Source organism: Fusarium odoratissimum, assembly GCF_000260195.1.
Source record: "Fusarium odoratissimum NRRL 54006 unplaced genomic scaffold supercont1.8, whole genome shotgun sequence".
Classification (NCBI taxonomy): domain Eukaryota; kingdom Fungi; phylum Ascomycota; class Sordariomycetes; order Hypocreales; family Nectriaceae; genus Fusarium; species Fusarium odoratissimum.
Window position 1 is genome coordinate 1,324,106 of NW_022158694.1, and position 24,800 is coordinate 1,348,905.

Sequence of the window (24,800 nt, forward strand, 5' to 3'; positions counted from 1 at the left end):
ATGCAGCCGTTCCAAGCCACAGGCTGACTCCAAGGCTCACAAGCATGAGTTCAGCTGAAACCACTCAACTTTGCAATTTCAAACGACTGGAATTTGACGCAAAGCACTTCAAGTGACTATTAAGCAGCTCAAAGCACAACCCATAGTCATGGCGCAGGTCTCCGCAGAAGCACGAGTCCCTTCCCCACCGCCTCTGAGGGCGGGCAAAGGCAAAGGTCGTCGATACGACGTCCCTCCACCGCATGCGCCAAATCAGCAATACGCGGTAATTCCAGAGACGAGCTACAACAATAAGTTAACGCCATATCCATACGATTATAATGCCTTGCCACCACTATCTCCGTCTACTCCAAAGGCTGCCCTCAGCCCGAGCCCCAAGCTACTCCAAAATCAACAAGCCGCATCGTCTTTTAGCGAGCTGTCTTACCAGTACAGGCCGATCGAAGATGCATCCATCAGATTGGTTAGAATACTGCCGGAGAGAAAAACGATAATCAAGTGCGAGGTTATCCATGTTTCTCTGGAACAACCTCCTCCTTATACGGCTATTTCATACACCTGGGGAGATACCGGTGACACTCGGAAGATCGAGATTGAAGGTTGTTTGATCCCGATAGCTGTCAGCCTCCACGGAGCACTGCAAGCGCTCCGACAAAAGCACTCTTCTGTGCTGGTGTGGGCAGATGCTCTCTGCATCAACCAAAAGGACCGAGATGAGCGGAGTCAGCAGGTTCAACTCATGCCGTTTATCTACTCCAATGCTGATAACGTCGCAATCTGGCTTGGTCCGGAAGAAAACGACAGCGCGCAAGCTGTCAGGTTTCTCGATGCCATAGCGACTACAGGTGAACCTTTTGATTCCAGCAATATTTCTAAACTGTTAGCAGCTGGCGCCGAAAACGGTGACCTTCTGGCAGTGGTATCACTCTTTGGGAGGGAGTACTGGAGACGATTGTGGGTCGTCCAAGAAGTTTTCAACGCGAAAAGAATAATGGTTCACTGTGGCTCGACTCGCCTCGAGTGGAAGAAATATCAGAGTGCTTCAGTTCTATTCAGCCAACGTCGAGGAGAGCTTATCTTCAACAACAAAGACAAACTCAAGAGGAGACTAGTAACTTCACCTGATCAGTTCAGCTATGTTCAGACACTCATCTACCAAGGGCCCGCTAGTCTACCGGATCTCAAATTCCACATGTCGGATGGCGAAGAGGCTCTTCTACAGGTGTTACGAACTTGTCGCAGAAAGCTCGCATCTGATCCTAGAGATAAATTGTACGGAATCCTCGGCGTTTTACCAGCCAGCATTCGAGACGAGTTCCGCGCGGACTACAATCTCTCCGTTAAGGATGTGTACACTGAGATTGTCGACTTTCTTCTCAAGACGACTGAGAAGCTCGACATTATCTGCGAAGCAATCCACTTCCCTGTTCACACCAGCACCGCCAACCTTCCTACATTCGTCCCAGACTGGTCACACATACCGCAAACATCAGCAATGGGCTTTAAATACAATTTCGCAGCTTCAGGCTCCAGCAAAGCCATCTGCCGCTTCCGCGACGAACGCCTCAACAAGCTTGAAATTTCAGGTCTCGAAATCGATATCGTTCAAAGCAAAGGCGTCGTTGTCGGAACGCTTTGTAACCTGGGAGATTATCTCATGGCGTTCCTACACTGGAGAGCGCTACTTCTTCACGCTGTGGAAGGTCGCACCAAGGAGGAAATACAGATGGCAGAAGAATGCTTCGCAGCGACGATATGCCTCGGTCAAATCCCATCGGAATATGACCGAGGTCGATGGCAGGCAGAGATCTGCCATGTCTTTGCGAACCTCTTTCGCGATCGTCTACCGTACATCAGGCTCGATGAGAGACTAGCTCATTATTTGAAAACTGCATCAGAGGTCAAGGCTGAAATGAGGAGGCATTTTCTGCAAATTCATTTTGGGGATCGTATGATGGGGAGATGTTTCTGTCTTACACAGAATCGTCGGCTTGCGATGGGATCCGGGTTCATGCTTGCCGGTGATATAATCGTTGTGCCACTAGGTTGTTCGACGCCGATATTGTTGAGAGCAGAGGGGACGCAGGGTGAGTATAGATATGTGGGCGATATATATATTGATGGGTATATGTCTGGTAAAGCTGTTGATCAATGGCAGGCGGGGAAGCGGCAGTTGAAGAAGTATGTACTTCACTAAGATTGAATATTCTTGCCGATGTGTCTTAGCTCCAAAGAGTCCTACGTTAGAATGTCTGAATGGTGGGTGATGTCAGGGTGTCATGTGGTAAGCCTCGGTCCCCGAAATGTGCGGCCCACTGGTGATCGGACAAAGTCTCCATGTACCTGGTCAGTGGTCAACGATTTGGCCTTCGGAAGGCCCAGCCACTCAATCAGCCGACCTAACCTGAGTGATTGATCGTGAGGCATATATCTGCACGGATATGGGAGAGAATGTGGTTACACAAGTAAAACAAGTAAACTCCGAGCCAATACCCCCCGCAATCGTACGTTGACCTGACGTCAGACAGATAGAGTTGGTGAGGCGAGCACTCAAACTCGCGTCGAAGCAAGGCCAAGTGACCCATCCCTCTGGGGGACAGAAAACATGAGACTGGCATCCCCGGATCTACCACCAACCCGAGTCTCAACCTTTATGTCTCCCTCTAGCCATCCCTGTCACCGACTGAGACTCACCGGTCATGATAGAGGCGTACTAACAGAAGCTAGTTGAACATACATAGGACGCATTAACAAGCTTATCAGAATATATACGTGACATAGGACTGAGAAACACTGAGACCTGATAGCCCTTACATTTGTCTTTTTAGTGTATACTCCCAATCTCAAAGAAGCTTTCGACGATAACCCCCGGTCATCACCATTCACTATCGAGCTCTGGAAGTCTTGGCATGCGGCGAATTTCCCCACACCCTGGGAGCTGCGATTCGGATCAACACCAACGCGATATCTGATAGTGGAGCGATCATGGGCTCTATATCGATTTCTACACAACGCGCGCCAGACCCCGAAATATTATTAAGTGACGCACTTTGGAGAGAGAGGGTGCCGCACATTAACGGAGAGAACCACTTCTTCTGGCCGTATCCAACCCTAAAAAGGTTGATGACACGGGAGACAATCATCCGGCAACTTCATACCGTCAAGATAGGACTGGAGGATGCGGAAGCTTATAGCAGCTTAATTCTGGGCACCGAAAAAACCTCATTTTTCCGAGTCTTTGCAATACTAGTTATCGTGGAGCGACCCGGCGATATTCAGGCTTTCATAGACGCAGACTTGCATGACGAAAGATTTCCTCTGGTACAAGGATCTGAGTATCATCTTACTGTGCAGATTTGCATGGCGAGGTTGGGGTGGTCTCATATGCAGAAAGACTATTTCAACATTAACCAACTTCGATCGTCGCCGAGGTTCTTTGCACTGGGGGAGGATTACGAAGCTCAGCACTACGATATACCCAAAGGACAGATGCTTCCTTGGGTATTATGTAGAGACAGCTATGGATTACACGAAGAGACACTGTCTGGGGGATGCGGAGAGGTTGTCAAGTACAGGATTGACTCAGAATCACATGGCTTTTCCCCGTTACTCGAGAAGGTAAGTTCATTTCGAGCCTTGCTGCCTTACGAGAGTCTAATTTTCATACCACATAGCTTGGCCTCTATAATAGCTTCGTTGCCGTCAAGTCTTTGAAAAACACAAACAGGAAGAAAGGCGCGTCGAACAAAGAGTTGAAAATGCTCAAACGATTCAGTGGCCTAGACCATCCAAACATCATCACGCTTTTGGCTACATACACTCTCAACAACCGGTTTCACTTCATCTTTCCAGCTGCCGAATACGATCTACTTATGTATTGGAAAATCCACCCCGGCCCGCTTGTTAACCCAGCTTCTGCCAACAGGGAAGGTCTCTTATGGCTGTCGGGACAAATTCGAGATCTCTTAGCCGCCCTAGTACATATCCACCAAGGTCAAAAGATTCATCTGGATACAGAAGCAATGTTCGGCAGACACGGCGACATAAAACCTGCCAATATCCTATGGTTCAGATCACGGAAGGAAAAAAGAGGTGTCTTTGTCGTTTCAGACTTTGGCATTGCAGATGCCCACAAAGAAGAAACCAGATCCATTATTGCTGGAGCCGATTTGCCTGTAACACCCAGGTATCGAGCACCTGAGTGCGATATTCGTGATGGCCGGATATCCAGAGCATATGATGTGTGGAGTCTAGGCTGTGTGTTACTTGAAATGACTTGTTGGATCCTGGGGGCAAACGAACTCAGGGAACGATTTAAAGAGATCCTGGTTTCACCTTATATCACGGGGGTTAAGACCGACATATACTTCGATATTCACTGGCTCGGCCCTGGAGAGGGCTACAGACTTTGGGTAAAAGAACAGATCGTCAACGTAAGTCTCCCAACTCAGGAATTTGACACAAGCTCTTTCTGAAACTATTGGCAGTGGATCGGTTCTTTGCACAATAAGCCGGGTTGCAGCCCTTACGTTCATGATTTGTTGGATATAATACACGAAGATATGCTGGTCGTTGATCAGAATAGGAGGAAAAGTATGGCTGGGTTATTTGATATTGTGGACGAGATGCACCAACGCGCCATTAATAGCGTTGACTATATTAGAGCTCCGGAGCCGAGAGAAGTAATTATGGAGGCAAGATATATGGATGGAGTGGATCTGAATCATAACATAGAAAGCATTCTTGAGTCTCGGGAGGAGAAAAGAAAACAGCTGAACGAGGCTTCGCATTGAAAGATATCGGGTAACTCGTGGCAGCTATTCAAAGCCCAGACCTGTCAGGGCATGGTTAGCTCCGAATAGCGCCATTATAATGATCGATAGTGTTGTCTGGAAAATTAATAGCGTTTCGAATTATATCGTTTTAAATACGTTGGCTTAACTAATCTTAGTTCTATTTCGTTTAGAAAGGCCAACTGGAGTTAGCAGCGATGATTTTAAACAAGGGCCAGGATATGTCCGATTAGTCTCGACCGATCTATTACCATACCACCGGAATTGCGGCATTGGGGCAGCAGTATTTAATTACTCGGTGTGCCACGACTCGACGACAGTTTTCTCCTTTGTTCCCTCTTTTGGGACAATTGGATTGGCCAGTATTCCAAAAATGAGGTTCTCACAGTATTTCGTGGCTTTGGGCATGGCCTTGTCAGGTGCTGACGCCCTCACTATCAACTCTGATTCTTGCTTGAAGGGTATGTCATATTCTATGATCTCTCAGGGGCGCACTGGCTGACTTACTTAATACAGCCGTTACTGGGGTTTCGAGCAAGACATATGCATCTGACTGCAAAGCCTATCTATACACCACAGTGACACCCAAGAAAGCGTAAGGACAACAACCCTTATTTGGACAGTGTCACAACAGCTAACGAAATGGCACAACAGCACTATCTATAGAACAAAGACTGTAACGAGCATCCCGACAGTCCGGAAATCAGTTACAGCAATTAGCACACAGCGCGTAACAGCCACAAGGACCAACTCTGTCGTACAGAGCGTTACCATTGATATCACTACTACTGTGACAATGGATGGTACCAAGACAGTTACCCAGCAGACCACAAAGACAATCACGACCACTGCTCAGAACGTCAATCCCCCATTCAAGAAGCGAGCAGCCAATGCGCCTGTCATTCCTTCTTACGCCAGCAGCGCGTGCAGCAACTCGGCCAAGTACTCCTCTGCATGTTCTCGTGTTGGTGTAACCAGCAAAATCGTCACTCTTCCACGAACAACGATCGTTTCAGTCATCCACAAGGTTATTATTCCACGAAGGACTACGATCAAGACTGCTATCGCAACTGCTTATGCCACCAAGACGGTCAAGACAGAGGTTGTCCAAGAGACCTATACCACTGAGAAGATCAACAAAGTTGTTGGAACGCAAGTAAAGGACAACATTATCGCTACTGAGACCAAGACCGAGATCAGCACCAAGACCGAGGCGGCCGATCCACTGCAAACAATCTACCTTATCGCACACGACAGCGGTGATCCCAACCTCGCCCCCATCGGCGGTGTTGGTTTCACCAACCTAGAGAACCAAATCGGCACTGGAAAATATTTCCTTGACTTCACCGCCGACGTATCTTCCGATTTGACCTTCACCCTCAACCAACGCACAGGCGAAATTAAACCCGTCAACGGGCCTGGAAGTTCCAATGGAAAGAGTGCTTACTCCAACGTCAACGGAAACTCAGACAACTACGTGCGTGTAATGTCGATCGAGGACGCGACAGCGAATCAAGCCAACATCTTGGTCTGCAAGATTATCCCGGCGACTTCGTACCCCTTGGGCCTTCAGTGTTTGTGGGGGACTAATCAGATTGCCGAGTTTTGGACATGCTCTTCACGATTGGTCCTTGTTCAGCCAAGAGTCGATTTCACGAGTCAGTGTACGGGTGCTTCTACCTCTTACAACGTTAACATAGAGGTCCGCTTGGCTTAGAGGGGATTCTTAAGTCGATAGATAAATGATCAAATAGACCTTCTGTAGCATTAGAATTTGTTAGCCCGCAAATGAATTGACGTCTAGATTTCATAGTCGCAGGTCACAGACCACTGAGCTTCAATTAGGAGGCATGCTCACGGCTAGGTCAAGGAGACCACGAAGAAATTTACGAGAATTTCTGCGTAAGTCTGATTGACTTGTAAAGGTTCCTGAAGGCCCTTGATTGATGGCTACTGTACTGAGACAATGTGCTTAATCTCGATTACATACTGTTACTCCTGTCGTAAGACACATTTACCGACATGGTCTTCCTGATATGGGGTGATAGTGCTGGACTAGCAGGTCCACCAGCTGGCTCAGCATTGCCCTGACCATTCATCGTACCACGATGTTCCTTGAGAATACTCTTGTCACTCTGGTTGTCAGAAGTATGATCCGGGTGAGCCTCCGTCTCAATCAAAGCACTCCATTGACCAGCCTTGTTCTTGGGAACGAACATGATGTTGTTCATGTTCTTCAAGCGATGCGAGTTCTCGCTTGACTTGGCTGATGAAGGAAAGACCTTGCGAAGCATGGGTCGGAGGGTAGGAATGCATGCAGCCATGATGATGAGGGCGTTCTCGGCGCAGGCTGTGAGAAGGAGTTCACCGACGTCGTAGGTAGGATCGGTGCTTGTTGCGTTGGCTTTGAGCTTGGTGCATTTGATGACGGCGATGGCTCCGGCACTGGAGGAGTTAGTAAGAGATGATCATACCAGGGAACGAGACCGTACAAGACACCAAGACTCATGGCGATGGCTACACCAAACTTTTCCTTGTTCTTCATGTTCAAGTTCCAGAGCATAGCCCACGGAAGAAGCGCGAGGATGAAATCGGTGGCAGCAGAGTAAGCTCGATGAATATTAGTATTAGACACAGCCAACCGTATGGAACAGACTTACCGCCGATGAAGTATAAAACTCCAAGGTAGGCATTAGGATGCCAACACTTGCTCACAATAGCCGGGTTCCATGTTGTTCGAGGATCTTCGCAGTGCACAAATACAATGATAGAGATGAGGATATGAAGCGTAAGCATAGTGACAACGATGAACCAGAGGAACCGATGGATGAATCGTTGTGCGGCCAGCCGCATGAGACTGATGGAGAAGGATGTCTTGCCTAAGGCACACGACATGACGACGAAGGGCTGTGAGACTTGGCCCAGCAATGCGACCGGGACGGCGTCTTGAGGGGCGAAGGTGAGAACCCATTCGACATGTCGACCGAGACCTTTCTGGACGGCTGCTTCGATGATGGCACCATAGCAAATGAGAAGAATCTGTTATCAAAGACGCTTGTCAGTTTGTGAGATGTTGAAGAAGGTTGGCTTCTTACCAGAGAGAGAACAATGACCCAGTCATCAAGACCAAAGACCTTTCGAACAAACAACCTCGTATACACTCTAAGTGCAACAAAGAGAATGGGAAAGATCACAGAAAGCCAAGTAACAGTCCGAATCATCGGCCCTCGCGTCTCAGCGAGATACTCAGGAGAAGACGTAGCAGCAGCCATATTCGCATCGATAACCAACAAGTTTGTCTCACACTGCTTTAACAGGCACATTCATGCGTCTTATATGTTCCAAGGACAAGCCTTGATACACAATACGAAAATAACCAAACCGGCAGGCAAACAAATTCTTTTGTAACATAGCTTTGTTCTCTCAAGTATATGTCACATCTCAAAGAGACCATATGAAGGATTTCGAGTATCACAAAGAAGAAAAAAGAAAGAAGGATATTCATCGTGGGGAAAAGATTGGCCTCGGGAGAGACCGAGCCCGTTGGACTCGAAACGACGGCTGAGAAAAGCAACGTCGAAAACGGGGCTGCAAAACCGCCGAGTAGCGAATCCAATCGAGGGCATGAGAATATCCCGACTGTGAGAGGAGAGAAAACTATGGGGACGACCAATGCCATCACAATCATACGTTAACCAAGCCCCAACGGAGGCGATCTGCAGATCCAATCGCGGGGGACAATAGACGACGTTTGTTCGCTTTGCATAATATGTCAAATATCAGTTGTTACAACAGGGCTGTAAACAAAATTAGAGCATGGGAGTCGCTTATTGTTATCTCCGTATTGCTGCCAATCCCGGTGAGTTGTTGGGCCTCGCGAATCTGATAGATCAGATGCCGTGCCATACTCCTGCATATTGGCTCGCCACAGAGAGTGGATTTGCCGGCCGCGAGAATTTCTGCAAGAAATTTGTGCAGAGTGGATTTGATTTGAATCAGAGTCTTGATTATTTTAGTGCTGAAGAAACCGTTGCGTGAAGATCAATGTTAATTGATGTCTTGTCTAAAGTTAGTCGAAGCTTAGTTCCTGCACTAATGACGCCGTACTTGTCCCGTGTCACTAGCTTCAACGTTATCTTATTGTGTAAGATTGTCTACGAACCAACAGTAAGCCAGTAATTACGTGACAGTCACTTCTCATATTCCGTTGTATTCAGCTTGTCTACCTGTGTGTCGAATATTGCCTCGAGCCCTGTAAGCTCTTTGTTTGCTCAGCCTTTTTCCAAGGATACACCCCTGACCTGCACAAGGATGATCCCGCCTCCCCGGTGAGATATTGTCTCTTCTCTCGTTCTCATCTAAGCCGATTCAGACAATATCAACCGAGGTGGCTGCTAATCGAGACCGTGTGCGTGGGATTCTTTGTTATAGCTACTGCATGCCAAGTTTCATGGAGCCTCATGCTTGTGTGGGGGAGCCAACAATTTCACACATGCTTGCGAGGGAAGGCTTCCTGTTCCTGTATCCTCAATGGCTGCTCCGCTTCTGTTTTTGGTTTCTCCCGCGTTGAGTTCAGACATATCATAAACACTAGCATAAATACCCTGCAAGTTTGTGGTGGAGTACTGTTACATGGTGCATAATCCAGACGCATACTCTTCAACGGCGTCACTTTTCTCTTTGCCTGTGATAAAGACAGTGTGGAGATGGAGTGCATTACACATGTCCAGTAGTCAGACCATGCCCTCCGCAAAAAGCAATATAGATCCGGCTCGGTCCCGCGTCTGCATCCCGCAACTGCTTTTTAATTAAATTTATGACATATACTGTTTGTTTTCTCCGCAGATGCACTCGTTGTCTCTGTAGATCATGGCCCTTTCTTCCTTTGACCTGAGCTACGTGCTGTACGTTGGCGTTGCTTTTGTCGTCGCTCGTATCTTTTACGACCTCTTATTCTCGCCTCTCAGACGCATTCCTGGCCCTCTTGCTGCAAAGTATACGGACTTTTATCGGGCGTTTCTTGCCACTAAGGGAAATGTTGATGGGCATATGCGAGCATGGCATCAGAAATGGGGTTCTGCTGTGCGGGTTGGTCCAAATACGATCAGTATCAGTGACCCAGATCTGATTCGTGTCATTTACACGACGAGAAACCCTTGGCGAAAAGTAAGCACCCTGTAGCGACCGTGGGTGGATTGAGATGGCACAATGGGTTCTGACTGTGCTAGACTAATATGTACCGCCCCAACGATGTCGTTGTCAACGGCCAGCGCATGCAGAACATTTTCAACACTGCAGATGAGGACTTTCACACCAAGTACACCAAACCTATCCGGGGCTTCTGGACTCTCCCCAAGATGCTGGAGGCTGAGCCCATCATGGACGAGACCCTCTGTGAGCTGATTACTCACCTAGACAATCGCTTTGCCAGCACCGGTTATGTCTGCAAGATGGATGAATGGGTCGCTTATTATGCCTGGGACGCAGCTGCCAATATCAGCTTTGGCCGCAACTATGGCTTCATGGATCAAGCTGCTGATGTCGAGAACATCATTGCTGAAAGCACGGCTGGACTCAAGTATTTCACACCCGTCAGCCAGATCCCGTGGCTTGACGAGTGGTTGGACAAAAATCCCATCTGGCGTATTGGCCCGCGCCCTCTTGTCAATGGCGTATTGTACACCGTCAAAATCCTCACAGAGTACCAACAGCAAGTGGCTTCTGGTGCTGCGAAGCGTAAGCCCGTGGATCTCTTCATCGACAAGTATAATAGCTTGAAGGAAACTGTCGACTATGTTGATGACCAACAGATTCTGAACTGGCTTATGCTGAATGTCTTAGCTGGCGGTGACTCGACAGCTGGTGCTATGCGTGCTCCGGCTTACCATCTTCTGAAGAACCCTGCTGTCTGTGAGAAGATGGTCGCCGAGCTCCGTTCTGCCAACTTGACTCTGCCCGTTCCCCAATGGAAGGAGATCAGTCAATTACCCTATTTCGATGCAGTTATGCGTGAGTCTATGCGAATCTCACCCGGTGTCGGTCTCATCCTTGAGCGTGAGGTTCCAAAAGAAGGCCTCGAACTTTCAGATGGTCGCTTCATTCCCGCTGGAACAAAAGTCGGCATCAATCCTTGCGTAATCACTCGCGATGTTGGTGTCTTTGGTGAAGATGTCGATACCTTCCGACCTGAGCGATGGCTTCGCAGCAAAGGTGAATCTGAACAGGGACATGCTCAACGCGTGCGACGAATGCACGAGTGTACTGAGATGATGTTTGGACACGGCTCACGAGTTTGCATGGGTAAACACATGTCCAAGTTGGAGATGTATAAAATGTTTGCTACGCTTTATGTGAACTTTGATGTAAGTCTGGTCATCTCCCCAAGCTATCGAGTTCAAGTATTAACCCAAAATATAGGTTCGTATAACTGATCCGAACCATAGATGGAAGTATGATAACTCCTGGTTCATGTATCACAAAGACATCCCGTGTACTATTAGTCGTAGACAGAAGTCGTAACTGTGGGGAGATCAATACATTTTCTTCCTTTTCATTATCCAACTTAAAAAGAAAATGGAGATGGATTCCTGGTATTAGTACCAGACGATTATCTTGAGCATTCCCAATCGCGTCCCGACAACTCCTGCCTTGAATCAATGTATTCTACTAGCTTTAAAGTTTATCTAAGAGGGAAGGGGGTTATAGCATATTCTTCCGAGAATTGTGATATAGTTAAGGAGAAAGCAGATTTATTAACTTAGTATTGTTTAGTTATTTGAATTACTGGCTTTATAATGTAAGGAGGTTAAGATACTAGATAAGTTAAGTTGATTTAAGTTTAATCAAGAGTTAAAATACCTGCTGTTGAGTTAAGAACGTTCCCCTTATTCACCATCAAGTCCAAAACTTATTTATTATATCATATATAGACCTCTTAGTAGAGTAATAATAGAAATTAATTTAACTAAGTAATTATATATGTAAATTAAATCTTGTATATTGAGCTCCTTATAATGAAATTTCCTCTAGCTTTTTTATAATTTCTAAGATGTACCTTGTTCCTATTATAATTCCATCCTTGTCCTTCAGTTCGTTTAACATATCTTTCTCAGACTCTAACCCGGTTAAACAAGCCATAACAACATCGGCATACTTCTGACCGATAACTCGCGGTACAGATCCTTTGGCAAGAGACATATAAATCTTTTTCAACTCCTCTGGTCCACAAAGATCAGACTGACCAGCGTCTCTCCAAATAATCTTGCCTAACTGAGATGACTTCTTATCTTGGAAGGAGGCCCAGAATGCAATCTCGAGCAAAACAACACCTAAGCTATAGAGATCATGCCGCATGTTGAATTCATCCCCTGGTTGGAGTCGTTGACGTTCAGGACTAAGATATATTGTCTTCTCCCATTCCTCGATAGGTAGCATCAGTGAGGCTGCGTCCACTTTACGAACGTTGTCGAAGCCTACAAGGAACGGTGTACCGATTGAATACGGGTATATCTGCTTAGCTGGGTCTACTGTCCCCGTAGATAGTGATGTGTCCGGAGCTTTATCGAAGATAACGATATTATCGGGACGTATCTGCTTGTGCACAAATCCTGCTGAATGGAGAATAAAGATAGCTACCACAACGCTTTTTGCCAGAGTAATGCGATGGTTGAGAGGATGCTTTGCCCTGGCCTTTTTATTCATCGGGTCGAGAAGCAAATTAAGCAAAGACCTTGGGTTTTCCATATTCTCAGTGATCGGAAAGTGTAGCTCAAATCTACACTCTAGCGAGTCCCAGAGAAACCCGCTGCAGTTAAGAAGACCCATGAATGCCGGATCAGCTTGGCGAAGTATTCTCGCAACTTCTCGAATGACTTGTCGATGCTGCTGTATTTCCCGCTCCGAAGCATTGTCACTGTATACTCGGCATTCAGCAAGGAATGGCCGCCCACCAGTCTTTGGAGTCTTGAGCTGCAGGATTGAGTTTGGGAGCAGAGTACAACTTGCTTCTTCTGGGGGATTGAGTAATAGGGTAGAATCGGATTTCGCCTTGTCAAGTGATTCTTTTATCGAATCTCGAAGCTTTTCCACTTTGCGTAAAGACGGAGCCACTTCATCATCTGCTGAAGTCGGTGGTAGTGCCTTGAGGTTACCGAAGAACTTCAACACGATCATTCGTTTCAAGATCCTATTATTCCACTCTTCGATCTTGGCGACCTCAGCATCGATGCTAGCCTTCTTTGCTTCTGATAATTTTGTCCGCACGACTGCAGCTTCGTCTATGCCCACGCTTGGAAGCATAGTCACAAGTAGTTCGAGTGCATCACGCAATGCTTGAAACATATCGTGCACTTCAGCCACTAAAGCTTCTGGAGCCTTGTCACCTAGTCTCTCGAGATACAGCAGCAAATCCTGCGTCTGCGACTTGCTGATTCTGATCAGTAGCTTGACCCGCCTCTGATAATTGTCGTCGTAGTGCCCAAGCCTTTTTAGCACCGCGTCTCCTAGAAGACCAATGACCTGGATCAGGCCTGGTACGCCTACTACTAGGCCAGCAATACCAAGAGCCAGATCTGCCATGATTTCGGAGAAATAAGATCAATAATCGATGAACGAGTAGTCGAAGTTGAGAAAGCAGAGCTGAGCTACCTTGTGTCACATAATCATTTGGAGTGCGGGGTTATCATGGCTGAGACAAGTGATCTTAGGCACCAATGCAGACCATCAGGCTGTCCTCACCTTGATATTTCAGCTTCACATAGCTGATACAATCCATTTTCTACTTGTGCAAGATTAATGAGCCCAAGCCACGATGGAATCTGGTTCTATTGAGGCCGGCTATGTTTCCCTCCCCGCCTACATCACCAACCTCTCCATAAATGCTCCGAGTCTTAAGGAGCTGAATCTTACCGAAGCTAAACCAAAGAATGGTGACCGGCGTGATCTTCCTATTATTGAGCTATCTAGAGTCTTTGCAGAGCTGCATGTACCTGGGCCATTCGACTTCATCTTCGATAAGGGTGAGGTTGCATCTGGCGCTCAATTCATCGTACGACAAGCAACCATTGTCCCGCCGGATGATTCTCGGCAACTGATCCTGGCAGCTATCAAATACCCCAGGTTTCTGCTTAATTCAAGGATAAAGCTGGATCTGTCCTCGGATAGTATCCGCAGGCAGGTCTACGACTTGATTATAGAGATTGCAGCCTTGCGCCATCCGGCCCTACGAGATCATCCAAATATCGTCCACATGATTGGTTGGGGGGTTGATATAACGTGGCATCGGGTTCCCTTTATTGCACTGGAGCTGGCAAATGGAGACCTTGAAAAGTTTATTCAGGACGATGTGCCCATGACATTTAGAAATCGACAGGCAATTATCCTTGATATCTCGTCTGCGCTTTGGGCTATCCACGACGTCGGTATTATTCATGGCGACTTAAAGCCTGGAAATGTTCTCATATATGAAAAAGACGCACGCTGGCTTGCCAGATTGACCGACTTTGGAGGTGGCGCAGGTATAATTGGAACCAATTCCCTGCGTGGTAGAGGTACAGTTGGGTGGAGGGCTCCGGAGCTCCGTCTGTATCATGAGAATGGGGAACCGCTAGATCCAGAGTATCTAGACAGCATCGACATGTATTCCTTTGGCCTCATAACGTGGTTCACCCTGTGCCAAACGACGTCCCCCCCAGAAGGTAGCGAGGGAGACAGAGCTCTTGAGCTGGCATTACAGGACTTTCGGAACAAGAGTGATATCCCAGAAGCGCTCAAGGACAAATTCTGCCAGTTGACAGAAGCATGTCTGACTAAGGATGCAAAAGAACGCGATGCTGCGGTCGTGCGTCTCTTGGGATCAAAGGACGGAAAAGCTGCCGTCGTGTGAGTAACCAATCCTGAATGGCAGAATAATTTGCTGACAATGACAGGAACAAGGACCATCAAGCCGATACGCATAGGGGTACTCGCAGCGATGGAGATACTGAAGAGGGCGTTGCAGATCTCGAGTTCCAGGTTGATGCTGTTGACAACTATTCACCATGGGATTGGCAGATTCCTGTATTCAGCGACGCGATGGCCAATTATCTACTATCTGCTTATTGCCAGAATGAAAGCAGCCTATCCGCAGAAGAGGTCTTTGGACTATTTATGAACTCCCAAGATCTCATCAACAAGAGACTCCTCGATCCAATGACGAAAGATACTTGGCTTGGACTTCTTCGCAAAGCTGCTCTCAGCGGCGTAATACAAGCTCAAGGCCTCATTTTCTCATATTACGACCGCTATGGTTTTCAACCTGATGATGAAATCCAAGTCCACAGACAGGATTGGCTATTCAGCTCTATTGCCACAGGGGCGTTGGCGTCTTCTACCAAGGCTCGCTCAACGGACCCTTCTCGTTTTGACAACGCCATCAAGATATTCCAAAGAAATGGCGGCTTCAACCAGCATTTTACACTCATGAAACCATCTACTTTGGATGATTTAATTGACTTCGATCTCGAGATTATCCACGAGGGAGTGTCCGCGACTCGCGCTCTAAACAAAGATGGCGACTGTCTTATCCATGCACTCTGCTCATTCAATAGCCCTACAGCTCTCAAGATTCTCAAAAGAATTACGAGCTCGACAAACTTCAACAGTCTCAACTACTTGGGCGAATTTCCATTATATCGTGCTTTCCTGTGCGGATCCCTTGAAACAGTTTTATTTCTGCTCCATGAAGGTGCAGATCCAACAATTCAGTCAAGGGGAGACGGGCCATCCTGTCTTCACTGGTTGTTTGCATTTCACCCCGATCAAATAACAGCTGTAACAGACGCGATTGTGAAGAACGGCGCCTTAGTCAATGCTTTATCGACTCGCGACCATAAAATGCTTCACTACCCATTTGTGACTCCAGTGGGCAGTCCCCTACATTGGGCGGTCGAGTTCTCCAGCGCAGAAGCAGTAAAGGCTCTCTTGAGACACGGCGCCGACCCTTGGCTTCCGAATGGCCATAAACAGTTTATACTCTCGACAGGCATAGCTTTCTTCTGTCCGCGGTCCCTTGATGACGTATTGCCTGAAGAACCTATTCTTGGCGCCTCTGGTGGGCCAAGTGCTGTGGAAATAGCTGTCCAAAACTGGGATCATGGTATTCTGCAACTCCTTCTCGAGAATAACTCAAGAGGGGGCACTCAGATCCTTGAGGATGGGATTGGAGTCTTTCATCATCTGATCGCGGGGGACTTCCGCTGGATAGGCACCCAAAATCAGTTCTATAATCCTGTCATGAGAGGTCCTAGATCACTTGACCGGGCCAAGATACGAAACACGGTCGACACACTTCTGAGGTATGGGTTTGATATCAACCAACTATCAGTTTCGTGGATTCCTTTTCCGTTTGATAGACAAATCACCAATACCTGCCTGATGCTTGCTATCTATGTAGGAAATCTTGAAATGGCTGAGGAGTTGATTGAAGCAGGCGCAGATGTGAACATGGCTGGAAATGATAAGCGGACAGCTCTGATGGGCTTTGGGCCCAACTATACACAAAATGAAGACCTCCAGATCCGCGCTATCAAGCTTCTGCTAGCCCACGGAGCGCGGGTCGATGTTCGTGATGAGAATGGCTTTACACCTGTCCTAGCCCAAGCCCATTCCGTCCGAACGTCTGCCGTTGAACTGCTTCTTGATAATGGGGCTAGTATCAGTGACAAACCTGAGAAGCCCAATTGGAGTCTAGAGGAGGGCGAATATCCGCTTTTCAACATGTTATGTTCTGGGAGACAGGACAAGCAATTAGCCAGAATACTACGCAAGCATGCAGTCATGGCTCTGGATGCCATAGCTGCAACGCAAACGGCGTCAAGGAGAACGCTATTGCATTATGCAGTTGAATACGAACTTTTCGAGAGTACTCAGGTCTTGCTAGAGGCTGGAGTTGAAGTGAATCCTATTTACAAGAGTAGGCCGAGTGCAAGCGGAAGGGAAATGCCACCAGAGACGCCACTAGATTCGCTATTAAAGTCTTGGCCTTTGAGTCTAGAAAGGGCAAGAGAGAAGATGTCAAAGTCAGGTTAGTATATATCCCTAATAAGATTATTCTAAGAGGTGACTATTATATACTAATAATTATGTGGTTTTAATAATAGAAGTGTTAGAATATGAAGAAAAGCTTACCGATTTACTGGATTTACTTAAGAGCTATGGTAGTTGTAAGGCAAGTGAGATTGAACCCTAGTTTAATGTATCATAACACTAGTTTCTAGAGATTTAATATTAAGATAAGTTTAGAAATTACTAATTTAAAATAAATATTAATAAAAGAAAAAAACGTTAAAAGTATATAATTAAAGATAAAATAGTAAAAACTCTAATATTAGTAGAGATATTAAGTTCTTCAATTTTCCTGCTTTTCTTTATAACTCTTACTCTTTCTCTTTCTTATTCTTAAAGTTTACTGAGACCTCATCCTGGGCCAATATGGGAGCCGACCAATAGCCACATACCTATCGCCGCATCCTCGCCCTCCGTTAATTAACTCTCAGCCAAGTTCGTCTTGTTTTGGTACATCATCTTTATTGTCTATCTCTCTCCTCATCCTATGGCTATCCCATCATCTACTTCCCGGTGTTCCAGTATTCTTTTCCTTTATTCACTCATCCAAGTATCAATTAGATGGTATCTTCTTGGGTGAAGAATCGCTTGGCCCATCGGAGCTTAGAAGCAGCTCGCTTGGCGTTTCCTCCGAATCCGCCAAAGTTGCCGCCACCGAATTGTCCTCGACCCTGGCCACCTCCGAAACCCCCACGGCCACCCTGGTTACCGCCGCTACCTCCTTGGTTGTTATCACCGTTTTGGCCGCCTTGACCACCGTTGCCTTGCCCGTTACCCTGGCCGTTACCGTTACCTTGGCCGTTGCCTTGACCTTGTCCGTTACCGCCATTACCGCCATTACCGCCGTTGTTACCTCCATTGTTGTTGCCGTTACCGCCGTTGTTTCCACCGTTGTTGTTATCGTTGCCTCCAGCACCTGTCTCGGTAGCCGCAGGGGGGCGTCCAAGAACAACGGAGGGTGTCTCAGTAGCAAAGGCGGAGGTGACGATGGTGTTGCCAAGAAGAGCGTCAACGGCAGCCTTGTTCTGATCAGCCTCATCGTTGGTAGCGTTTTCGTTGGCCTTGACGGAATCAGGGAAGTCCTTCTGGTTCTGGAGGACCTGAGCGTTGATAGCCTGAAGTTGCTGAGTAGTCTTGATGTTCTGAGGAGTGTTTGTCTTCTTGTCGGAATCGGCCTGCTGAACGGCGAAGCAGCCACCAAAGGGACCGGCAAGAGCGTTGTTGCGGCATCGGACGGTGCAAATGTTACCAGTGGAAGCTAATTGTTGTTAGATATTATTGAGCTGTGATGGAACTTGAGGATGCTTACCTCCAAAGCAGTTGAGGTCATCAGGCATCTTGACTGTGATGTTGAAAGCCTGGGTCTTGACCTGAGAGAGACCGTTTGTTCCAGGAACGTTATTTGTGACGGTCAGGTTCTGTAACCAGTGTTAGATATATGAATTGCTGCCATTGCGGATGTCTTACCTGAATGTTGGTGTTGGTGTTGCTGCTCTCGTCAAGATCGCACACGTATGGACCAGCGCCATCGGCGTTGACCTGATGAATGGTGACGGTGAGCTCACCACCAGCCTCAACCTGAGTGACCTTTCCAGCAGAAAGGGCGTTTTCAGTGTTCTCGCCGACATCAATATTACCAGACAGCTCAGTGCGGCCACACTGGTTAACGATGTTGGCAGTGATCTCTGCATCACGAATGATAGTGGCATCCTGCTGGCAAGGATTGATAGTGATGCAATTGCGGGCGATCTCGGGATCGACTGAAGATCTGATTAGTCTCAAGCCAATCAAGCACCCAGAGTATCATGCTTACCTTGAAATCCTACACTAGCAGGAGAGGTGTCGAGACCTTGGGCATTGAGAATGACAGAGTGCCCATGCGCCAAAGCAAAAAGGGAAGGGAAGAGAATTCTCTTAAATGAATGCATCTTGACAGTTAAAAGATAAAGTAAAAAGAAATGTGCCGGCACAAAGAATAGTAAAGTTGAGAAGAGAAAAGAAAAAAAACGATCACCAGGACCTAGAAGAGAAGACTTTGCTGTAGAAGCTGAAGCTGATGATAACAAGACAACAAACTCATCCATCGTACGTCGTACGAGTATATATACATTTTTCGCATCCGAAAAATATCGATATTTTATTGTCAGGTTCGCTGGCGAGGGTTTCTTTCTGCTACGGCCCCTGTATCAAAAACAAAGTGGAGGCTGTGTGAAGGGGGCACGTTTAAACGCCCAGGGTCGTGTAAGCGGGCCGACCTGGGTGGATTTTTCTTCGCTTCAAAGGCGACACATGTTTCATCGATCCTTAACAAGGTTACTATAGACGGACTGTTTTGGGGGCATATTTTGCAGTGCTAAGATTTACTGCTGGGAACTGGCGGATATATTGTCTCGAAACACTTGTATTTCCGATGATAATCGAATGATGATCATATCACTTGACAATAGACTTTCGAATAATACAGAAACCGAAGGTAACAATGTAATTTTGTGTGGTGTTTCGTGAGGGGCTGGTATAAAACACAGAGTTATTGGCATGCATTTTCAGATGGGACCAAATACCATGGTGGTTGTGCTTACATCCAGATTGATAACCATCCAACTTAATCTCAGAACCTTCTGCACACTACTCGTATGAAATCTCCGTCTCTTGGCCATTACACACTTCATCAGCCCAATTGATATGGTTGAATCCACTCTCGGGAGGCTTGACGCAGCCCTGGTCGCAGCCAAGTCAAATATACCTTTTTGGCTCGTCAATGGGGTCGCGTAGTTCGATACAGTCAAGGTAGCAGTTAAGGTTTGTGCGGACTGCGGAGCCGCAATGTTAGGAGGCTTGATGGCTTTATTAACCGCTTTGGGACAGGTTGCATGTGTTGCTAAGGATTTCTTCGATGAGATCTATTTCATTGTCATCTAGGGACTTAAAGCGGATGCTTTGGTTGGAGCAGTTTAGAGCGGTGGCCCATTAGACGATCGTGGTAGGGAGAGTTATAGAATTTGATGGGCCGGAATTTTACAAACTCCTAAAGTTGTCATAGCGAAAGGTCACAATACTAGATTCAAAGCTAGCAAAATTATCCCACAACGAAGCAATAGAACCACTCAGATTCAGATTGAGATCGCAATGAGAATTCTGGGGGCCAGCTCTGAGATGGCGCTATTTAGCCAGAATAGATAAGGTTGCAACATAAGCTTAAATCAGTGCCGGAATGTCGGCCCTCTGCATATTCGGGATTATCATGTAGCTTCAGCTTTGGGTGAAAGATGGAGCTGCTGACTCTTTTTGGGGGCTCAATTGACATCTCAAGAGAGATTCCCGATATCAAAAGACAAATGTTCTTGAGGTTTGAATAAATTCGTTGGCAGCTATTTCGGCCGATGTTTCACACGAGTTTAATTTTAGACTTTGGGTGATTGGCAGTTGTGATATTCCGTGTTGCCTCTGATTGGCTGACTCGCATCGCTAGCTCGAGTTAACGCGAGATCATCAAGCAGTGCCTCGTTACATTTGTATGACAGATTCCTCAGCTTTCCATAATTGTGATCCAGGTGTCAAGGCATGATAGAAAGCCTGGAGGGATCATAATCTTTCGATTCAAAAGCTCTGTTCAGTTGGTGGCTTTCTGGTCGGCTTGGTCACTCTTCTTGTTGTTATCGCCCTGATAAGCGGAACCAGAATTATCCCTGCGGACCTAAGTTTCTTGGTAGCGTAGGGTAATCTGAACGACCGATTATTCAACATCAAAATCATTTACAGCCCATGATAATCATTCTATAGTCTAGCTCAAAGACATCCAGCCTAATAAAATGCGTTAAGAGAGTATACTGCGTATCAGTGTTTACTAAAATCCATCGTGGCTTAGTCAAAAACGTCAGCAACAACCTTTTCATTGTGTTGGAGATTAGAAACCGCGTGTTCAACGAAATCCTATGGCGTCATATGAAGTCCAAGAAATTATCAAGGTATAGATTGGTTTTTTTGGTAATTAGTCCTGAAGAGGCTTCTCTCGACTTTTCAAACTCTGTTGATCCTACAATAAGCGCTACCATGATGGTCGCCATGATACATGAGGAGATCGACAGTCAAGACACGTTTGCGCTGCTGCATCACCTTGAGAGCTAACGCGTCACTGAATCTATTAGTGAATCCTCCCAAAAGTTTAATCATCAATTGAATCCTTTGGATCAAAGCATCAGTAACTATATAGAGTCATGTCGCTCGTTATGAGCAACCAATTGCCATCAACGGCACCAGCCTTTTCTAGATCAACCTGAGATACATTCTCACCATGCACTTCCTTACTATTTTCTCTTTGGCTCAGGCCGTCATGGCGGCTCCTCTCATTATCCCTCGTGGGGCTGACGAGGCTGAAAGCAAGTACATCGTCGTCATGAAGACTACCGCGGTTTCTCAGGCTGTTATTAGCACAATTTCTAAGATTGCATCCAATGCCGACTACACCTACTCCAATCTTTTCAACGGCTTCTCAGCTAGCCTTACCAAATACGAGCTGAAAGATCTACTCAACAACCCCAACATCGATTTCATTGAAAAGGTCTCCACCTTGCATGGAGCATCAACACAGAAAAACGCACCCTGGGGTCTAGCCCGTATCTCCAACAAACTACCGGGCAAGGATCATACAACCTACACCTATGAAGAAAGTGCCGGTGAAGGCACATGCACTTATGTTCTCGACACAGGCATTGAAGTCGACCACCCTGTCAGTACCTTTTTATGCAAGGCGGTAAAATGAAACAAGCTAATCCAAAGAACAGGAATTCGAGGGCCGCGCCAGATTCGTGCAGAACTTTGTTGATAACGCTGACTTGGATGCTAACGGTCATGGGACTCATATTGCGGGCACCATTGGGTCTAAAACGTATGTTGTCGCAAAGAAGACGCAGCTCTTCGCTGTCAAGGTTCTAAATGAGCATACAGCGGGTCAGACGTGAGTTTAATCATCTTTTTGGATCATGTGAATGTTACTGAAAATAATTCGGTGTAGGTCGGGAATTCTCGCGGGCATGGACTTTATTGTTGAGGATGCTGCTACGCGCAAATGTCCCAAGGGTATTGTGGTGAACATGTCTGTCAGCGTTGCTTCTTCACCTGCTATCAACGCAGCGGCTCGATATATCGTGAAATCGGGTTATTTTCTTGCTGTAGCAGCTGGTAACGACGACACAGACGCATCTCACGTTTCGCCAAGCAATGAGCCTATGACCTGTACTGTTGGAGCAACCGCCCAGAACGATACTAGAGCCTCATTCTCCAACTACGGTGTTTCTGTGGACGTGTTTGCCCCTGGCGTCGATATCAAAAGTACCTGGATCAAAGGAGGTGTCAAACTCGAGTCAGGCACATCAATGGCAACACCACACGTCACTGGCCTCGCGGCTTATCTTCTGGGCCTCAAGGATATCAAGGCATCAGAATTATGCAACCTTATTGCATCCATGTCTCTGAAAGACGTCATGAAGGGTATTCCTGAAAACACGGTCAACCTCTTAATCCAGAACGGCGAAGCGATGTAAGCGCACCTATCATTACCAGGTTGAAGGGTCGGGCGATAAGGTCATTACGGCCGAAGGGAACGACTTGAGTCAGTTTCACGCGTTTCATAGTCAATACACGAGCATGTCATTGTTTTAAGCTTCTCTAAAATGGTTATTTTGGCGAAAAGCCACAGCCGCTTGTCACTTTGTCTGCGAGCCTTATTCGGCTATTTCCGACCATACATCGAATGATAATCCCACCAATAACGTCTGAGAGGTGAATGACATGCACTTAAACGCCCAATCTAGAAACACTTCTCTCACAGTTCGATCCGACTTTACCGGCGTGGCAGGTCTTGGCATCGGACGGTTTGTAGTTTCGTTTGTGTTTTGATTCCTTATCTGCTGCGATTCGGTTGGTTGAAAAATAATTTGCTTGTCGAAATATGGAAACGTGTTTTACTAGGGTGGTTGGCGGGTGTTTCAAGGGGGTATAATATTTGCCTGAATGTGATATGTGGTTTTTGGGTGGGAATAACTCGCTAAAAATTTGTGAAACTCTGCGGATGAGATTGCGCTTTAGGATACGATTTCATGTAACCTCGGCAAAGCTGAGGTGGGATAAGGTTGAGATATCTTGAGATCTAAAAGTAACGAACAAGATTCGGTGGGGTGGGTGGCTGGATGAATAAGAGACCAAATCTACAATATGCCGCTCCAGAGTATGGAGTCCATCAGTCTAGCATTCCTCCAATGTCAAGAAAGTCTTTTCCCGCATCCATGAAGAAGAAAACAATGAACCTGTGAGACTTAGTCAGGGTACTTTGTCCTTAATTCTTTACTTCAAAAAGGCTCTGGACGTCCTTCGACCAGAGTCCTTGGCTACATATGTAAGGTACCCTCTTGGTGTCAATGTTGGGTAGGCGGCTAGTATGCGTCTCGCCTTTCTACTGTTGCTGTTGTATCTTGAAACCTCAATAATGTTCTTATGATGAGGAGAAACTAATGTTCTTTGTTCGTTAGTTGGCAGCCGAAAGTTTCTGTGACTTTTAATTTCCTGTGCCCTGACAGATAGAATCTTCTATTGTAAGAACATAGATACTCCTAAAAGCTTTATAAATTGTAGTACTGTCTACTTCAAGTAGTAACTGGACAAACCGGGCGAGGTATTCATGCTAGCTCCAGTAAGCTGTAGCCTTATTTGACCATTTTGTGATTGTTGGCGTCGGGTGACGACCCCCCCCCCCCCCCCCCCAAATAACATGTAACTCTGCTGTGAACTTGCGAGTGGTCTCATTGCGATATATGAACATTGAAACAATTTGCAAGAACCATCACGTAGATAGTCGCCATTTTGACCATCTGGGTTGATATTCATCACCAAAGAAGATTGTGATGTAGGTGAAAAGATGGATCGCCACTGAACCTTACTCACAAAGTATAACAAACATATAGCTCAAATACGAAAGTTTAATGACAATTCTTACGAATAAAATAAGGACTTGATCGCCTTATCTTATTCTTTCTATTTTCCCTCTCCACCCTTTTCATATTTTGAGGAACAATTGACCTTCCATCCAACAACAGCAACAATAACTACAGCCTTCACTCCCCTCTACACGTCTGCCCACAATGAAACCCGTGAAAACTCAAGATTTTGACAGTCTTGTGAAGCTTAACTCGATTCTTATTTTCAGTGTTGACTGCTGGGGCGCAAGCTACCTTCGCAACGTCCTTGCTCACGGTTCTACTCACATCACAACAAAGCAAGGCAACAAAACCCTTCCGACTGAACTATGGCTTGACATCCTAGATCTGACATAGCTCTATGTCTACGGGATTGAAATAAGTCTCAAGTCTACGAACGGTAACAGAACCGAGCCCACTCTTATCTGCAATGTTTTTGAAGAGTGGAAGGAATGCGGAGAACTCACGAATGGTGATCTCGTTAACGTCTATGAGAAATGTCTTAAGGACCCCGTGTATAAGATTGACCCCGAAAAGGACAGGTTGGAAGAAGATATGGAACCCTTTTCAGAATCACTAAGACTGCCCGGGAAAATGCATACTCGATCCCGGTTTCTCATCTGCGCTTCCAAGGAGATTTCCTCTTTCACAATATCGAGGTCCCGGATATAATTGCGCGACTCGGGAATGGAAATTGCTCTATGTCTGGGCGACCAGTCTTTGGATATATATCTGTATGATCCACGAGAAAACGCCAGCTTTTTCTGCGGGGCAGTATTATCGCATGGCAACTGTGGTCATGACGCTCTGTCCTCTGTGCCTAGGAGCAGAATATGCAAACGAGTATCTTGATGTCATGTACAGGAAATGCGAGGATCGGTGGAGCGATGATGAGGAAGAGGAAGAAGAGGATACCCAAGAAGAAAAGATGGCAAAG

General features: G+C 46.5%; 9 protein-coding genes across 10 annotated transcripts; 6 read left to right on the forward strand and 3 right to left on the reverse strand.

Moving 5' to 3' along the window:
- The first annotated feature begins 42 nt into the window (after positions 1-42).
- FOIG_06265 (uncharacterized protein) lies at positions 43-2,301 on the forward strand. Its single transcript, XM_031205303.1, has one exon. The coding sequence runs from the start codon at positions 149-151 to the stop codon at positions 2,195-2,197; it is 2,049 nt and encodes a 682-aa protein (XP_031065552.1). The 5' UTR covers positions 43-148; the 3' UTR covers positions 2,198-2,301.
- Positions 2,302-2,817: 516 nt separating this feature from the next.
- FOIG_06266 (CMGC protein kinase) lies at positions 2,818-4,475 on the forward strand (the record flags this gene model as incomplete). The annotated part of the gene is made up of 2 exons (XM_031205304.1): positions 2,818-3,618; positions 3,675-4,475. The coding sequence occupies exons 1-2, from the start codon at positions 2,986-2,988 to the stop codon at positions 4,473-4,475; spliced, it is 1,434 nt and encodes a 477-aa protein (XP_031065553.1). The 5' UTR covers positions 2,818-2,985.
- Positions 4,476-5,166: 691 nt separating this feature from the next.
- FOIG_06267 (uncharacterized protein) lies at positions 5,167-6,510 on the forward strand (the record flags this gene model as incomplete). Its single annotated transcript, XM_031205305.1, has 3 exons — positions 5,167-5,254; positions 5,310-5,388; positions 5,460-6,510. 3 exons carry the CDS (start codon positions 5,167-5,169, stop codon positions 6,508-6,510), a joined length of 1,218 nt encoding a protein of 405 aa, XP_031065554.1.
- FOIG_06268 (uncharacterized protein) lies at positions 6,463-8,395 on the reverse strand. Its single transcript, XM_031205306.1, has 4 exons — positions 7,889-8,395; positions 7,454-7,832; positions 7,286-7,403; positions 6,463-7,238 (listed from the first exon to the last, which is right to left on the reverse strand). The coding sequence occupies exons 1-4, from the start codon at positions 8,114-8,116 to the stop codon at positions 6,776-6,778; spliced, it is 1,188 nt and encodes a 395-aa protein (XP_031065555.1). The 5' UTR covers positions 8,117-8,395; the 3' UTR covers positions 6,463-6,775.
- Positions 8,396-9,438: 1,043 nt separating this feature from the next.
- FOIG_06269 (uncharacterized protein) lies at positions 9,439-11,693 on the forward strand. Its single transcript, XM_031205307.1, has 3 exons — positions 9,439-9,959; positions 10,022-11,155; positions 11,211-11,693. The coding sequence occupies exons 1-3, from the start codon at positions 9,663-9,665 to the stop codon at positions 11,310-11,312; spliced, it is 1,533 nt and encodes a 510-aa protein (XP_031065556.1). The 5' UTR covers positions 9,439-9,662; the 3' UTR covers positions 11,313-11,693.
- A 50-nt stretch (positions 11,694-11,743) lies between these two features.
- Positions 11,744-13,476, reverse strand: FOIG_06270 (uncharacterized protein). Its single transcript, XM_031205308.1, has one exon. The coding sequence runs from the start codon at positions 13,368-13,370 to the stop codon at positions 11,802-11,804; it is 1,569 nt and encodes a 522-aa protein (XP_031065557.1). The 5' UTR covers positions 13,371-13,476; the 3' UTR covers positions 11,744-11,801.
- An 86-nt stretch (positions 13,477-13,562) lies between these two features.
- FOIG_06271 (serine/threonine protein kinase) lies at positions 13,563-17,067 on the forward strand. 2 transcript variants are annotated; one of them, XM_031205310.1, is made up of 4 exons: positions 13,563-13,839; positions 13,895-14,672; positions 14,720-16,854; positions 16,931-17,067. In XM_031205310.1, exons 2-4 carry the CDS (start codon positions 14,041-14,043, stop codon positions 17,017-17,019), a joined length of 2,856 nt encoding a protein of 951 aa, XP_031065559.1. In that variant the 5' UTR covers positions 13,563-13,839; positions 13,895-14,040; the 3' UTR covers positions 17,020-17,067. The 2 variants fall into 2 exon arrangements, with proteins under 2 accessions (XP_031065559.1, XP_031065558.1); XM_031205309.1 differs by having other exon boundaries at positions 13,563-14,672.
- Positions 17,068-17,339: 272 nt separating this feature from the next.
- FOIG_06272 (uncharacterized protein) lies at positions 17,340-18,823 on the reverse strand (the record flags this gene model as incomplete). The annotated part of the gene is made up of 4 exons (XM_031205311.1): positions 17,340-18,153; positions 18,205-18,313; positions 18,363-18,655; positions 18,709-18,823. 4 exons carry the CDS (start codon positions 18,821-18,823, stop codon positions 17,453-17,455), a joined length of 1,218 nt encoding a protein of 405 aa, XP_031065560.1. The 3' UTR covers positions 17,340-17,452.
- Positions 18,824-21,186: 2,363 nt separating this feature from the next.
- Positions 21,187-22,435, forward strand: FOIG_06273 (uncharacterized protein; the record flags this gene model as incomplete). Its single annotated transcript, XM_031205312.1, has 3 exons — positions 21,187-21,621; positions 21,677-21,849; positions 21,907-22,435. 3 exons carry the CDS (start codon positions 21,187-21,189, stop codon positions 22,433-22,435), a joined length of 1,137 nt encoding a protein of 378 aa, XP_031065561.1.
- Between the last annotated feature and the right edge of the window lie 2,365 nt (positions 22,436-24,800).